The 14,614-nt window shown below is 40.1% G+C and overlaps 1 protein-coding gene across 3 annotated transcripts in view; it reads left to right on the forward strand.

Moving 5' to 3' along the window:
• BTBD9 (BTB domain containing 9) overlaps nt 1-14,614 on the forward strand; it is a 402,199-nt gene that overhangs the window by 323,159 nt on the left and 64,426 nt on the right. For all 3 annotated transcript variants that reach the window (XM_036869695.1, XM_036869694.1, XM_036869696.1), the window contains one exon: nt 2,452-2,559. In XM_036869695.1, coding sequence (XP_036725590.1) covers nt 2,452-2,559 — 108 coding nt within the window. The remainder of the gene's footprint in view (nt 1-2,451; nt 2,560-14,614) is intronic.

Genomic DNA, 14,614 nt, shown 5'->3' on the forward strand with positions numbered 1-14,614 from the left:
GGAACATATGCTATAAACAGAGCCCACATGTTTGGAGTAGAATTTTTTAAAAACAGAGAGATCAATGATCTTTCTAAAAGGCTTATATTCATTCTGAGAGCCAAACATAGAAGCAAAAATTACATTTTTAAAAGTTACTAAGTATAAATTAATATAGGCTAACTGCATAAACATGCTGAGAGACTAGAGTAATATTTGAGGAAATGACTAATGAGGGAAATGATTCACTTTCTTATCACGCACACTGGTATAATCTAAAAGTAGAATTATTGGACACTAAAAACTATAGGGTGGATTCCTGTCTGATTGATTCAGAGTACTTTGAGAGATTAAATACTTAGGTGAGTTCAAGAGAAGCAGTAGCATGTGCAGTATTACACATCTGTTTATGCTTTCCAAAACCTTTTAACAGTTTTCTCTACTTAAAAGATGAATTCTAGCCTATTAAGTAGTGTGTACTATCATTGATAGCAAACAAAATTACAATTGAAAATAAGGAACTGAGGGGAAAGCGGAACACAGTGGCATTTCTAATCCTTAGTAATAGCTTTAGAGGTGACACTAAACTGAACTTATGCAAAGGACTGTCATTGATTGTACTTGCAGGATTAAGGAGAAATAATACAAACTACTTTTGTAGAGTGATAGGTTATAGGTTGTAAACTGTGGCCCAGATACATAACCTGGGAGTAAAGGAAACATTTGACAGCAGAGTACAGAAAGGGGCTTTGGTCAGGACACCAGGTTGGAACCCTCACTGAGTTTAGATAAATTACTTAACAGCTTTAAGCCTCACTTTCACCATATATAATTTGATGAGAATAATAATGCTTGCTAAGAGGACTTTTGGAAAGATTTAATAAGTTACATAGAGCATTTAGCATAGGGCCTGGTACACGGTAAGCATTAAAGAAATTTTGGCCATTATAATAATAATGATCATTGTTGTTGTTGTTACAAATGATCTACTGATATTCGCTCAGCAAATAGTCATGGAGTGTAGGCTCTGTGTGAGAGTCTGTGCCAAGTCCTGCGTGTGGAAAAACCAGTAAGACATAGACACTGTCTTCAGGGAGCTCACTCTGTTCTAGCTGGTGGAGGAAACAAATGTGCATGCCCAACTGTAAAGCAATAAGATAGATATCTTGTATGGGAAGGACTTTTGAGGCTGAAATTATAGAACACAATGATCTCTCACCACAGTGGCACTGTCAGAAGCAGAAGGCTGGACTGTGTTCTGCTCCCATATTGTAATATTTAGATTCTTTTTTTTTTTTTAATGTATTTATTTATTTATTTATTTTTGGCTGTGTTGGGTCTTCGTTTCTGTGCGAGGGCTTTCTTTAGTTGTGGCGAGCGGGGGCCGCTCTTCATCGCGGTGCGCGGGCCTCTCACTGTCGCGGCCTCTCTTGTTGCGGAGCACAGGCTCCAGACACGCAGGCTCAGTAATTGTGGCTCACGGGCCCAGTTGCTCCGCGGCATGTGGGATCTTCCCAGACCAGGGCTCGAACCCGTGTCCCCTGCACTGGCAGGCAGATTCTCAACCACTGCGCCACCAGGGAAGCCCTATTCTATTTTTAAAATTCAGGAATGACACACATACAGTGCGCAAACCTTTTGTGAATAGCTTGATGGATATTTACACATGTATATACCCATGTAACTTCCACTGGATCAAAATTAGCCCATTTCTAGCATCCTAGAAGGTTCCCTCACCCTTTCCCAATCATTCCCTCCCCCAGAGGTAACTACCATTCTGGCTCCTGTCACCATAGATAAATCTTGTCTCTTTTGAGCTTCAAGTAAATAAAATCACATAGTCAATGCTTTGGTTCTTATCTGAGCTAAAAAGGGGGATAAGAAGAACAGGAGCAATATGATCAATTTCTAAGAAATAAAAAGTTTTACTGACGAATATATGTTTGCCTGTATCTCCCAATCAGGCAGTCTTACGAAAGCTATGCAGAAAGTCTGGTCAGAATGAGAAGGAACCTGAAACATGTTTAAGGTCATTGGGGCATACTAGTAACTACCACTTAGAAGACCAATTAGAAAGCACAGATTTCCCCGTGAACAGTGGTCTCAAGGGTGTTACCTTTGTTCAGCCCAGCCAAAGAGATGAGAGCTGGAAGAATCAGGAAGGAGGATTTGGGGACATCTCCCTGATAAGCCAATCAGAAGATCTTTGCCACTTGGGGGACAGAGGCCGCCTGGGGTTGGGTGACTTGTGAAGTAAATTTTTAAAGAAACAGGCCTCTCACTGCAGGCTGACTCCACCTTCTCCCAGCATGCTTTCGTTGGGGATTCACTTTCTTTCTTTAGTCCTGGAAGTGTGTGGGCAAAGAAGACAGGTTGGAAGGCTAGAGTAGACACAGAGCCCCTCACGCACACAGCCTAAGGAAAGAGCCAGATGGAACATTCACAGCATTCTTATGTTTTTCTTCTGTTCAGGTTATTACTGTGGGACTGTGACGATCGGAGCTATAGCTACTACGTCGAGGTTTCCACCAACCAGCAGCAGTGGACCATGGTAGCCGACAGAACTAAAGTCACCTGCAAGTAAGTTACATCCTTCAGGAATTTATGCCACTTTAAAAGACAGTCTTTCCACTGGATTCAGAAGGTTCCAGTGAAGATTCATGGAGTCACCAAATTATATTCTTATTTGGAGGTTAAAACATTCTGATGATCCTTTACTTCAGTTTTTTTTGTTGATTTTTTTTTGTTTTTTTTAAAGGGGTCTTGTGCCTCTTTTTACTTAATGAGCCTATAGTTCTTTTTTTTAAATTAATTAATTAATTTATTTATTTTTGGCTGTGTTGGGTCTTCGTTTCTGTGCGAGGGCTTTCTCTAGTTGCGGCAAGCGGGGGCCACTCTTCATCGCGGTGCGCGGGCCTCTCACTATCGCGGCCTCTCTTGTTGGGAGCACAGCCTCCAGACGCGCAGGCTCAGTAGTTGTGGCTCATGGGCCTAGTTGCTCCGCGGCATGTGGGATCTTCCCAGACCAGGGCTCGAACCCATGTCCCCTGCATTGGCAGGCAGATTCTCAACCACTGCGCCACCAGGGAAGCCCTACTTCAGTTTTGACTATTAAGTACTTGGATGAGAATTTACTTTATATGACCAAAGAAGCATTTCTTATTTTGTGGTTTTAACTTGACTTTTAAAAGTGGCATGTATCTAAGCAGGGAAAAGAAAGATACTTTCCACATGCAATCCTCTCTCAGGTCCTCCCCCCACATCCCATACTACCCCTTCGGGACTTTTTTCTTCCTTAGTGAGTTTTGCTGATGCAATACACACTTTAGTAGTATTCTGAGACTCTCACCTATTCCCCACCCTCATATCATTCTCAGGGTTACATTTAAATATTTATTTAATCTCATGTTAGTTACACTGTTACCTAAACTAAGGAAAGTTTGTATCTTAGGTCTCCTGGGGGAAACAGAAACGTTTCATGCATATGGCATTGGGGCTCTGTTTGACCTTACCTGGTTATGGGTGAAGCCAGGCAGAAGGATTATGAGTTCTGACCAGCTTAGAATCATGCTAAGAATGAATGTAACCACCACTCAGATTGAAATTAGCACATCTGCAGCATCCTAGAAGGTTCCCTCATACCTTTTCCCAGTCATTGCCTGAAAAGAGCTCAGTGCCTTTTTGTGTAGAGCCAGATGCTGTGGGAGGCAAGATAAAGCAAATAGCTGGGATTTCTTTTTTTATTTTAATTGAGATATGATTCCCATACCATAGAATTCACCCTTTTAAACTGTACAGTTTAGTGGTTTTTAGTACGTTCAGAGTTGTGCCATCATCATGACTATCTACTGTTCCAAAACATTTTCACCACCCCAGATAGAAACCTCCTGCCCATTAGCAGTCTCCCCATTTCCCTCCAGAGCCCACAGCCCCAGCACCCAGTAATCTGCTTTCTGTCACTATGGATTTACATATTCTGGACGTTTCATATAAATGGAATCATATAGTATGTGATCTTTTGCTCCAGGCTCCTTTCACTTAGTATAATGTTTCAGGGTTCATTCATGTTATAGCATGTATCAGTACTTCATTTCCTTTTTATGACTGAATAGTATTCCATAATATAGGAATGTATATAGCACATTTTGTTTATCCATTTATCAGCTGATGAACATTTGAATTGTTTCTACTTTTTGGCTATTATGAGTATTGCTGCTATGAACATTCCTGTACAAGTTTTTGTGTGAACATATGTTCTCAGTTCTCTTGTATATATACCTATGAGTGGAATTGTTGGGTCTTATAGTAACTCTATGTTTAAGTTTTTGAGGAACTGCCAAACTTGTCCACAACAGCTGTACCATTTTGCATTCCTACCAGCAGTGTAACAAGGTTTCAATTTATCCACATTCTTGCCAGTACTTGTTATTGTCTATCTTTTTGTTCATAGCCATCCTAGTGGGAGTGAAGTGGCATCTCATAGTGGTTTTGATTTGCATTTTCCTGATGGCTAATGATGTTGAACATCTTTTCAAGATTTCATAATAGCATTAATGATGGCTTGTTTGAAGCAATGTCTGACATCCTCACCATTATTATTATAGTAATTTTATAGCATGTTTGTATTGGTTAGGGTAACATTTGCTGCTGTAACAACTAGTGGCTTCAATATGTCAGTGGCTTAACACAGTAGTGTACTTCTCAGTCATGAGTATTCCTGGTTGTCAAGTGGCTCTTCACAGATGATTGAGGAACCCAGGTGTCTTCCTTCTTGTGGTTCTGCCATCATCTAGGGCCTCATCAGCATCATTTGCATCTAGCTGATAGATGGGGAAAGAGCAGAGAGAAGGTAAACCTGGATCTGAACAGCCTTGGCCTGGGTATAGTAAACATCACTTCCACTTGCATTCCACTGGGGAGAACTAGTCAGTTGCCACACTAGATGCTAGTAGGACTAGGAAACGTAGTCAGCTCCTGGCTGGGCAGCCATTTCTCAGTGGATCACAGATCTTGTAGCCATCTCTACCATACTATAAGAAAACTAACAATTATTTAGTAACTAGTATTCCTTTACCTGCATGTATTTTATCTTATTCTGTCCTGAATACAAAACACCTTGTGTGGGATATTGTCCTCATTTTATAAAAGAGAGAATGAAGGGCTCTTTCTCCGGTACCACATTCCCTCCTAGAACCCAAAGCATTGCTAAACCAAGGTGGATGATGAAAACTGGGAAATGAAGTGATTCACTTATTTCCAAGCTCCCAGAACCCTTTTTATACACTAGGAAGGCCTTCAAGGCCCATGAACAACCACCCATTTATCTTTCCAGAGTCATTGCTTATTGGGTATACAGCTCACAAACCAGACCCTCTCTTCCTCATCTTTTACACATCTCACTGGTTACCATCACCCATCTCTTCTGTCATTTTATGAGTTATAAATTGGATTCCTCATCTCTTTTATGTCCCCCTGTTGAAGGTGTTATACAATTAGGTTTTCAACAAGAACTGGTTGACTAACTACTGACAAGGTACATATCATAATGATTTTATATTTATTTAAATGGGTTTTTCTTGATTCAAAAACCCATTCACTCATTAGATCCTCTCTTTTTAATTTTTTGTTTCCATTAGTTGGTGGGTTTCAATAATATAGGTGTTTTTAACCTTGTATGTTAGCACTTAGATACTATAGCAGTAAGTGTTTTACAAATTAATAAATAATATATTAGAAGAACAAGAGTAGTAGCAAGAAGGCGAGTGCCTATTAATCCTCTAGGAATCAGTGGAGCCAAAGGTTATGATTTAATGTTTATAGACATAACCTGAATCTATTATGCCTCCCATTTTTGAGTTAGTTCTTAGAAGATATATTGGTTGGCCAACAAGTTCGTTCGGGTTTTCCTGTAACATCTTATGGAAGATATGTAGATGATAAAAGAAGAAAGCCTTTCCTTTTGAACTAATGTACTCCAGAGCAGTCCTCAAGAGAGGATCCTATTAGCTTCAAGTATTGTAGCCTGTTTTTTAGTGAAATAAAGTATGCAAGTCATGTTATAAATGAAATTCTATAGGACCATTAGAAATCAATAGCCCTGCCTCTTGATAGCATTCTACCTAGTCAAGAAATCAGAGGACAGATTTTTGCTGTCCTCTGAAAAAGACCTAGGGAGTGAGATTCTCCAATGTCTTCCTATAAATTCCTGCTCCTGGGTTAGGATAGTTTCCTTTTTTGGCCTGCTACAGTTGGAGCTTTCAAGATAAAGGCTCATTTTCTATCATAGATAATCCTGTTTTTGTATTGACTGATTTGGGGTTTTTCCCAGCTTATTGAGATGTAATTGATATATAACATTGTATAAGGTTAGAGTGTACAACGCAGTGATTTGGTATATGTATATGTTGCGAAATGATCACCACAGCAAGTTTACCATCCATCACCTCACCTAGTTATAATTTTATTTCTTATGGTGAGAACTTTTAAGATCTACTCTCTTAGTAACTTTGAAATACACAAATGTACTGTTAACTGTAGTCACCATGCTGTACATTACATTCCCAGAACTTATTTATCTTATAATAGGAAGTTTGTACCTTTTAACCACCTTCTCCCATTTCCCTCACCCCACCCCCCCAGCACCTGGCAACCATCAGTCTGTTCTGTTTCTATGAGTTTGTTTGTTTAGATTTCACATATAAGTGAGATCATACAATATTTGTCTTTCTCAGTCTGAGTTACTTCACTTAGCATAATGCCCTCAAGGTTTACCTATGTTTTCACAAATGTATCAGCTGATTTTACAAAATTACTTTTTGTTCTCTTTTTTCACATCATCTATTCCTGTACCTTTTAACCTTATTTCCCTTTTTTTAGAAAATAAATTATTTATTTTTGGCTGTGTTGGATACTTGTTGCTGTGCGCAGGCTTTCTGTAGTTGCGGCGAGCGGGGGCTACTCTTCATTGCGGTGCACGGGCTTCTCATTGCGGTGGCTTCTCTTGTTGAGGACACGGGCTCTAGGCATGCGGGCTTCAGTAGTTGTGGCTCGCGGGCTCTAGAGCGCAGGCTCAGTAGTTCTGGTGCATGGGCTTAGTTGCTCCACAGCATGTGGGATCTTCCCGGACCAGGGCTCGAACCCATGTCCCCTACATTGGCAGGTGGATTCTTAACCACTGCGCCACCAGGGAAGTCCCTTATTTCACTTTTTAATCGTTGATTGCTTTTCTCTACTGTCTTCTAAATTGCTGAACCCTAAATCTGTGTCAGTACAGTAAAATACTAACATCAGTTTTTCTTTTTTTATTATAAATGTAAAACATGCCCATGGAAAGTTATTTTCAACAGTCCAAAAAGATATAATTGAAAAGTAAATTTTTACCCTCCCATCTTCTGTTTCATTCCTCAGAAGTAACTACTTTTGACTTTTTTTTTAGTTTTTATAACTTCTCAATTATAAATAATATTTTTATATCTCTCTTTATCAACTTCACTAACTCCTTGGTATAAAAATAAATGAGGTATTTAGCTCACTTAACCACTCCTCATTTTTTGTTAGTTATGTTTTTCTTTTTAGTTCTACTATTACTTACCTTTTAAAATTAAACAATGTACTTAAACCTCTATTTTTTGATCCATCAATTGTGGATAGTATTTCTTGACTCCCTACTATGTTAGTAAAGAAATTACCACCCCTACATTTCCCTCTGTCTCTCCCCATCTGTTAGCTGTCCCACCTCATTGACATTGTGAAGATTTATGATATTATTTTCTGTTTTTTTTGATTTATTTAAATCTTCCATGTGTTGGCTATAAACTAATCCTGAAAGGGGAAAACCACTAAGAACTCATTATAATATTATGATTATATAAACATTGCTCCCTACAGATCTAGTAATTCATTGGCTCTGTAGTGAGGGAAATGCTGTTCAACGTCACTGAACTTGTGTCCCTCTTGGAAGAATTGTACTGTGTTCAGATCACAGATTTGATTTTCTTACAAGTGCTCAGAAGTATTCCACAAATGATAAATAACTAGCTTCATATTAACCAGCTTTTTGTTTTCCTGGAGTTCCTAATTGCCTCTTTTTCCTGTTACAGTATGTAAAGCATACTCTTGTTTGCTGGTTAATTTTTTTTCCCTTTTTTTTAATTGACGTATAGTTGATGTACAATATTACATAAGTTACAGGTGTACAATATAGTGATTCACAATTTTTAAAGGTTATACTCTATTTGTAGTTATAAAATATTGGCTATATTCCCTGTGTTGTACAGTATATCCTTGCAGCTTATCTTATACATAATAGTTTCTACTTCTTAGTTCCCTACCCCTGTATGGTCCCTCCTCCCCTCCCCACTGGTAGTGACTAGTTTGTTTTCTGTATCTTTTTTTTTATTTTTATTTTTAAAAATTTTTTTATATTTTGGCTGCGTTGGGTCTTCGTTGCTACGCACGGGCTTTCTCTAGTTGTGGTGAGCGGGGGCTATTCTGTTGCAGTGCGCGGGCTTCTCACTGAGGTGGCTTCTCTTGTTGCAGAGCACGGGCTCTAGGTGCACGGGCTTCAGTAGTTGCAGCACACAGCCCTAGAGTGTGCAGGCTTCAGTAGTTGTGGCGTGTGGGCTCAGTAGTTGTGGCGCATGGGCTTAGTTGCTCCACAGCATGTGGAATCTTCCCAGACCAGGGATCAAACCCGTGTCCCCTGTACTGGCAGGAGGATTCTTAACCACTGCGCCACCAGGGAAGTCCCTGTTCTCTGTATCTTTGAGTCTGTTTTTTTTTCTTTCACTAGTTTGTTGTATTTTTTAGATTCCACATATGTGATATCTTACTGTATTTGTCTTTCTCTGTCTGACTTATTTCACTTAGCATAATATCCTCCAAGTCCATCCATGTTGTTGCAAATGGCAAGATTTCATTCTTTTCTATGGCTGAGTAGTACTCCATTTTGTGTGTGTGTGTGTGTATCACAGCTTCTTTATCCATTCTTCTGTTGATGGACACTTAGGTTGCTTCCATATCTTGGCAATTATAAATAATGCTGCTATATGAACATTGGGGTGCATGTATCATTTCAAATTAGTGGCTTTGTTTTTTTTTGGATATATACCCAGGAGTGGAATTGCTGTGTCATATGGTAGTTCTATCTTTAGTTTTTTGAGAAACCTCCATACTGTTTTCCACAGTGGCTGCACCAGTTTACATCCCATCATTGGTTTATTTTTGAACAGACTGCTTCCTAGGCCTACTCTACAGCTGTGATCTTTTTGTAGAATGTGGGTAAAGGGGTAATCAAACCCTTTTTCCTTTGCAGGAGATATTGTCCTTTGGCCCAGTTACCTTTCTAGATCTCTTCCCCTGAAAATCTGATCGAAGTGGAATGTCAGCTGGGTTATTAGGCAACATTGCTTATGATAAAAATCACCCCTGATTGGTCAGTTGCATCTGGCTGGGAGGACTTTTAATATCTGGTTGGAAGTCATAGCTTTGGGTTTCCTGAGTGTGATGACTTGTGACTAGACATGTCCCTCATGAAAGTTCTGGGATCTGTGTTTATGGAACTATTACAAGAGATACTATTTTCAATTTGAAATATAAGGCTTCTAGGCCAGAGAGGCCCCACACCTGCCCAGAATAAGTCTTATACACTCACCTGAGCTGTGTCACTTGCATGCCAGCAGGAATGACTCCTGTACATTTGTATGGACTGCTACAGGGACACCCCCTGAGGAGAAATGCCTGCTGCTACCCTGGTGGCACACTGTCTTTTCTCTTCTCTCTCCTGGGTGAATTTGAAGCCAAATATGACTTGATTGTGTCTTAGTTAAGAAGATCCCTTATGAGCATTGCACAGAGTAAATCTATAGGTAATTTCTTCAGAAAGGGTATGTGGAAGGCAAATTTTCAGAATACTTGCATACCTGAATCATAGTTTAACTGGGTATAGAGTTCAGTTCCTTCAGAATTTTGAAAGCTTGGATTTATTGCCATCTGTCATCTAATGCTGCTGATGAGAAATCTGATATAAGCAGATTCTTATTCTTTGTAGTAATTTATTTTTCCCTATAGAAGCCTTTAGGATCTTCTCTTCATCCTCGGAGGTCTTAAATTTCATGATGGTATGGCTGGATGTGGGTCGTTTTTCTTCCATCCTGCTCAGTTTGCTATTATATGGAAATCTGCCCAATTCCCCTCAGATTTATGAATAATGTTTCATCCACCTACCATTTTCTAGAAATTCAACAAAATCTTGATTTGCTAATAGCCTTCTTTTGAGTTTGCAACGCTATTATGAAGGTGTCTCCTTTGTATTTCTTTGATGTCACCTCACTGTTTTCCAGGAAGGGAGCAAGGTAAATGTGCCGATTATGTCGGCCATCTTGAACTTGCATTCCCGGAAGCTCTACTGCATGGGCTGTTGATACTCCCCAGTGACCCCGCATCTTTTCCCTTTCCTTCCTTGTGCCTGACTGCGTTTCTCCTGTGTTATGCAGCTGTCTTGTTTCCTGCCAGCATGTGCTCCTTACATACTGACCTCCTTCATGTTCATTTTTTAACTGTTTCTTCACTTTGTCTTGGTCCCATTGACTAACAATTCTGTCTGCCAAAGTGTTAGCGATGTAGGCCATCATCTGTCCAAGACTGTGCCCCCTTGGCAAACATTTTGGCAAATATAAAAAATTAGATATAAAAAACTGGGTAATACTGAAGATTTTCTTTTTCCACTTGAGATTTCTGTGGTCCTAATCTGGAACTACCTAGTGTCACTAGATTTTAGGCTGATTTTCTCACAGACTGTCCATCTTCCTGCCAGATATACTAGTCATATTTCCTTTTGAGTAAGTTTTCTTCCCTAGCCTAAGTGGTCATTAAAATGATGTTGTAAAGAGTTTTTAGGGAATTCCCTGGCAGTCCAGCGGTTAGGACTCCGAGCTCTCACTGCCAAGGGCCTGGGTTCAATCCCTGGTTAGGGAACTAAAATCCCATAAGCCATGTGGCATGGCCAAGAAAAACCAAAAAAACAAAAGAAACAGAGTTTTCAATAACTTAAGAAAATACTTATACAAGATTTTTTAAACAGGATACAAAATTATAGAATTATAATCACAAGTAGGAGAAAAAACAATGGAAGAAGAAAGCCAGAAGGAAATATGCCAAAATGTTAATAATGGTTGACTTTGTATATTGGGATTAGGGAAATTATTTCTAGTTTCCTACATTTTTGACCAATTTACATGTACTTCTTTTAAAATCAAAAGGAAAACTTTATTTGAAAATGATTTTTTTTTTCCTAGCTGCTGCCATAAATGTCTTGTAGAGATTTGCCCTTGACATTATTTGAGTAGCATATGCTGGCAGAGTGGCATGGTTTATTTACTGTCAGCAATAAATTAAAGAAATTAAATAAGTGCTATACATAGCAATATCCTAGTAGCTTTTCAGAACCTTGAAGCCACTTACCCTAAGCACAAGTGCTTCCCTGAAAAGGACACCTGAGCCACATTTTCCTTATGCTTCTCCCCTTGGGCCTCTCAGAGCCCAGTTCTCCAAGAGTACTTCTTCCTTTCATCTTTCCCCAGGACTTCAGAAGTCCATTTCCACTTGGGTTTCCCCACTCAGAGGGGCCTGGCCTACTTGAGACCGTGGAACACTACCTTGGATCAGGCAATTTCTATAGCATCCTAACTTTAGAAAGTTTCTCCCCAGGCCTTCCCTGAGAAGCACTTTGACAGTCTCTATGTCACCTGGAAAGGCCTCTGTAGGGACAGCTCGTCTGCTCCCTGTACTTCAGCCTGACATTATTCCTATCTGAGAAGCAGTTTGTCCCCTTTGCTGAATGTTCTGTCATTTAGTCCTGGGGAGGGGCAACATTCTGTTCTGGGGTCTGTTTCTATTTATTCACTAGGAATCTTAGAATGAGAAGTCATGTTTCTTTCTCTAAGTGCTGCAGTGGTTGAGGACAACGGGATAAATTAAAGGTGGAGAGTCACAGCCTCAGTAAACTCTGCCAAAGTGTAGCAAGATTGAAGAACGGGACATTTAAACCTAGACTGTTTATTTACCTTGTTGCATCTTCTTTGCCATTGTTAGTGATAAAGTTGAAAAAGCTTTCGTTCCACCAGCTTTGTTTCTTAGGCTGGCACTTAACAAAACGAACATCTTGGGTTGGTTCCAGGAGGTCACTGCTAATCATGTGACCTGGGGTTGTGTGTAGAGGGCTTGGGGTCACTAATGTGATGCAATAGAAAGAAAGTGGGATTTAATGGAGAAAATAACTTCACCATTGAGACCAGTGATGAGAAGAAGTTCCTGTTTAGTGTGCTAGTTTTAGTTTCCAGGATGGGATTGCAGATCTTGGCTGTTGCATAGGTCCTGTATTGAAATATTACCATTTTTTGTGAGTCTGCTGTGGTCATGGGTGGGCTGCCCTCCTCAGATCCCCTTCCCTGAGCAGTTGGAGGAGTGTGCTTGCTGCTCCTTCTTGAAGCGTGAGCCAGTTAATGGGCTCTGGTTATGTAATTGTCACTTTAAAAATGTTCGATGGAGATTTTATTTTTCTCTTTTCATACTTAATTCCATTTTTCTACACAGCATTTGACAGCAATGAAAAAAGCTAGTCATGTTCTTTCCTGTGTTTTTTTTTTTAAAGGGCAAACATTGGTGTTAATTTTGTCAAGAGTTTTAGAACTTGAATGATAGAGAAACATGTATCTGTGAGAGGAATGGCAAAAAAAATGAAAAAAAAAATAACAGAATTCAGGTAAAACACAGAGGATATGTCTGGTACTAGGCAGACCCCTGAGTTAATGATGAGGTATCAGAGCCTGCCCTGTGGAAGGCATCTATCTGTTAGACCAGACTTGGAAACACTTGTTAATCATACTTTTGTTTATGGGGTTATGAAGTAGCCGGAGTAGATGAATATTTTGGAATAAAAAACATCAGAAGGGAGTCAGTCACTTATCCCTGCATGTCTAGAGAAGGGATTTACCTTTTATATTTCAGAAACTTTTTAAGGAAAAATTTACCCCTCTGTTGGAAGCCACATGGAAAGTAGATTTTGATGCTAAGTATGTGAACTGAGTTGTAAGTTTAGAGGTATCAGCAGGTTCTGTGGACCACCAGTGGAGAGGCTCCTCCCGCCCAGAACATTTGACAGGTGACGGCTCTGGAAGGAAATGAAGTCCCCTTGGATAGCCAATGATCAGGAGAGAAAAGCTGAGAGCTCTTTTCTCTCTTCCTTGCTTAACCCAGGAGCAGTGTTATTCTGTGAGGATAATAATTTTCCATGCTTATTATTTAAAAAAAAAATGAGGCATGCCTCAATAAAACTTTCTCAGTGAGCTGTGTGAGTACACTTAAAATGTACATAGTCAGAAAGATTTTTCTTTTTTATGGAAATAGCTTTCATATTAATATTATAGTCCAGTTGACAAAGATAAGTCAAGACCACCTAATCCAACTACCATCATCTGTCTCCTCTCTCCTCTGCTCTGCTAACTGACCCCTCGACATTCTCGCTGTACCCTCCCTCAAGTTTACCTCACTTACTGTAGCCAGAGTGGCATTTTTCAAGCACAACTCTTGTACTATATCTGCTTAGAACCCTTAACTGGCTTCCCATTGCTTTCTGGATGAAGACCATGATTCTTCACGTGGCCTAGAGGACCTACACAGCCTGCCCCGCTCCTGCCTCTCCAGACTTATTCTGCATCACCCTGCCTGTGCTCCCCATGTTCACATCAGCCTAGCTTCCTCTCACATCCCGCCACGTGTCATACTCTGTCCTCCCACAGAGCCTTTGCACGTGCCATGGCCTCTCTCTGGAGCCCACACCCCTGCCCTTTGTCTGGTTAACCCTTATTATCCTTTTGTTCTCAGCTCAAGTCCACTTTCTCAGAAAGTCTGCCCTGACCACCTGTGGCGACCATTGTTTGTTATTCCCTCTCAGAGAACCGAGCTTCTTTCCTTTGCAGCTGATATTACAGTTTGCACTGATACTTTGCTTAGCAAGGTTATTAAATTCCTGTTGTTCTTCCCCTCTAGAATGTAAGCACCATCAGAGCAGGGATTTGGTTTGTTTCACTCACTCTTAGCCATGGTCGCCTAGCAAGGACCTAGCACTTGTATTGTTTGAATGAATGAATGGATGAGTGCTACCACTCTGTCTCCAATCATGCATGCGTGTTGGTTTCTTTTGTCCTGCTTCTGTCTGGAGCTCTTGTCATCACAGGGCTCAATCAGGACCTCTGTCCATCCCAGCTCAGATGCTGTCACACAGAACAAGGAGGAGTTTGTGGGAGAAAATAAAAGTTGCTTGTTGCCCTGATAATGTAGTCCTTGTAGACTAGAAATGCGTCTTCCCAGCATCCCGTTATTAATCCAGTATTGATCTGTCATCCTTGATTCATTTATAGCCTTATTCCACAGCTTCAGTTATTGCCGGAGTTTAGTTTTCTCTGGTCTCCACCATCTATCCTTGCCCCTCAAGTTAATGACTTAGATCCCCCAGTAACAGTTTATCACTTGAGATTGGTTACTGGCTGGAAGTCCATTACTTTTATTTTTAAACACTCACGGAGAGAGTAAAGTTTTTCTTTATGGAGGAGCTGAGTGCTTTAAAAACTGTTTGCCA

Source organism: Balaenoptera musculus, chromosome 11, assembly GCF_009873245.2.
Source record: "Balaenoptera musculus isolate JJ_BM4_2016_0621 chromosome 11, mBalMus1.pri.v3, whole genome shotgun sequence".
In the NCBI taxonomy this organism is placed as follows: Eukaryota; Metazoa; Chordata; class Mammalia; order Artiodactyla; family Balaenopteridae; genus Balaenoptera; species Balaenoptera musculus.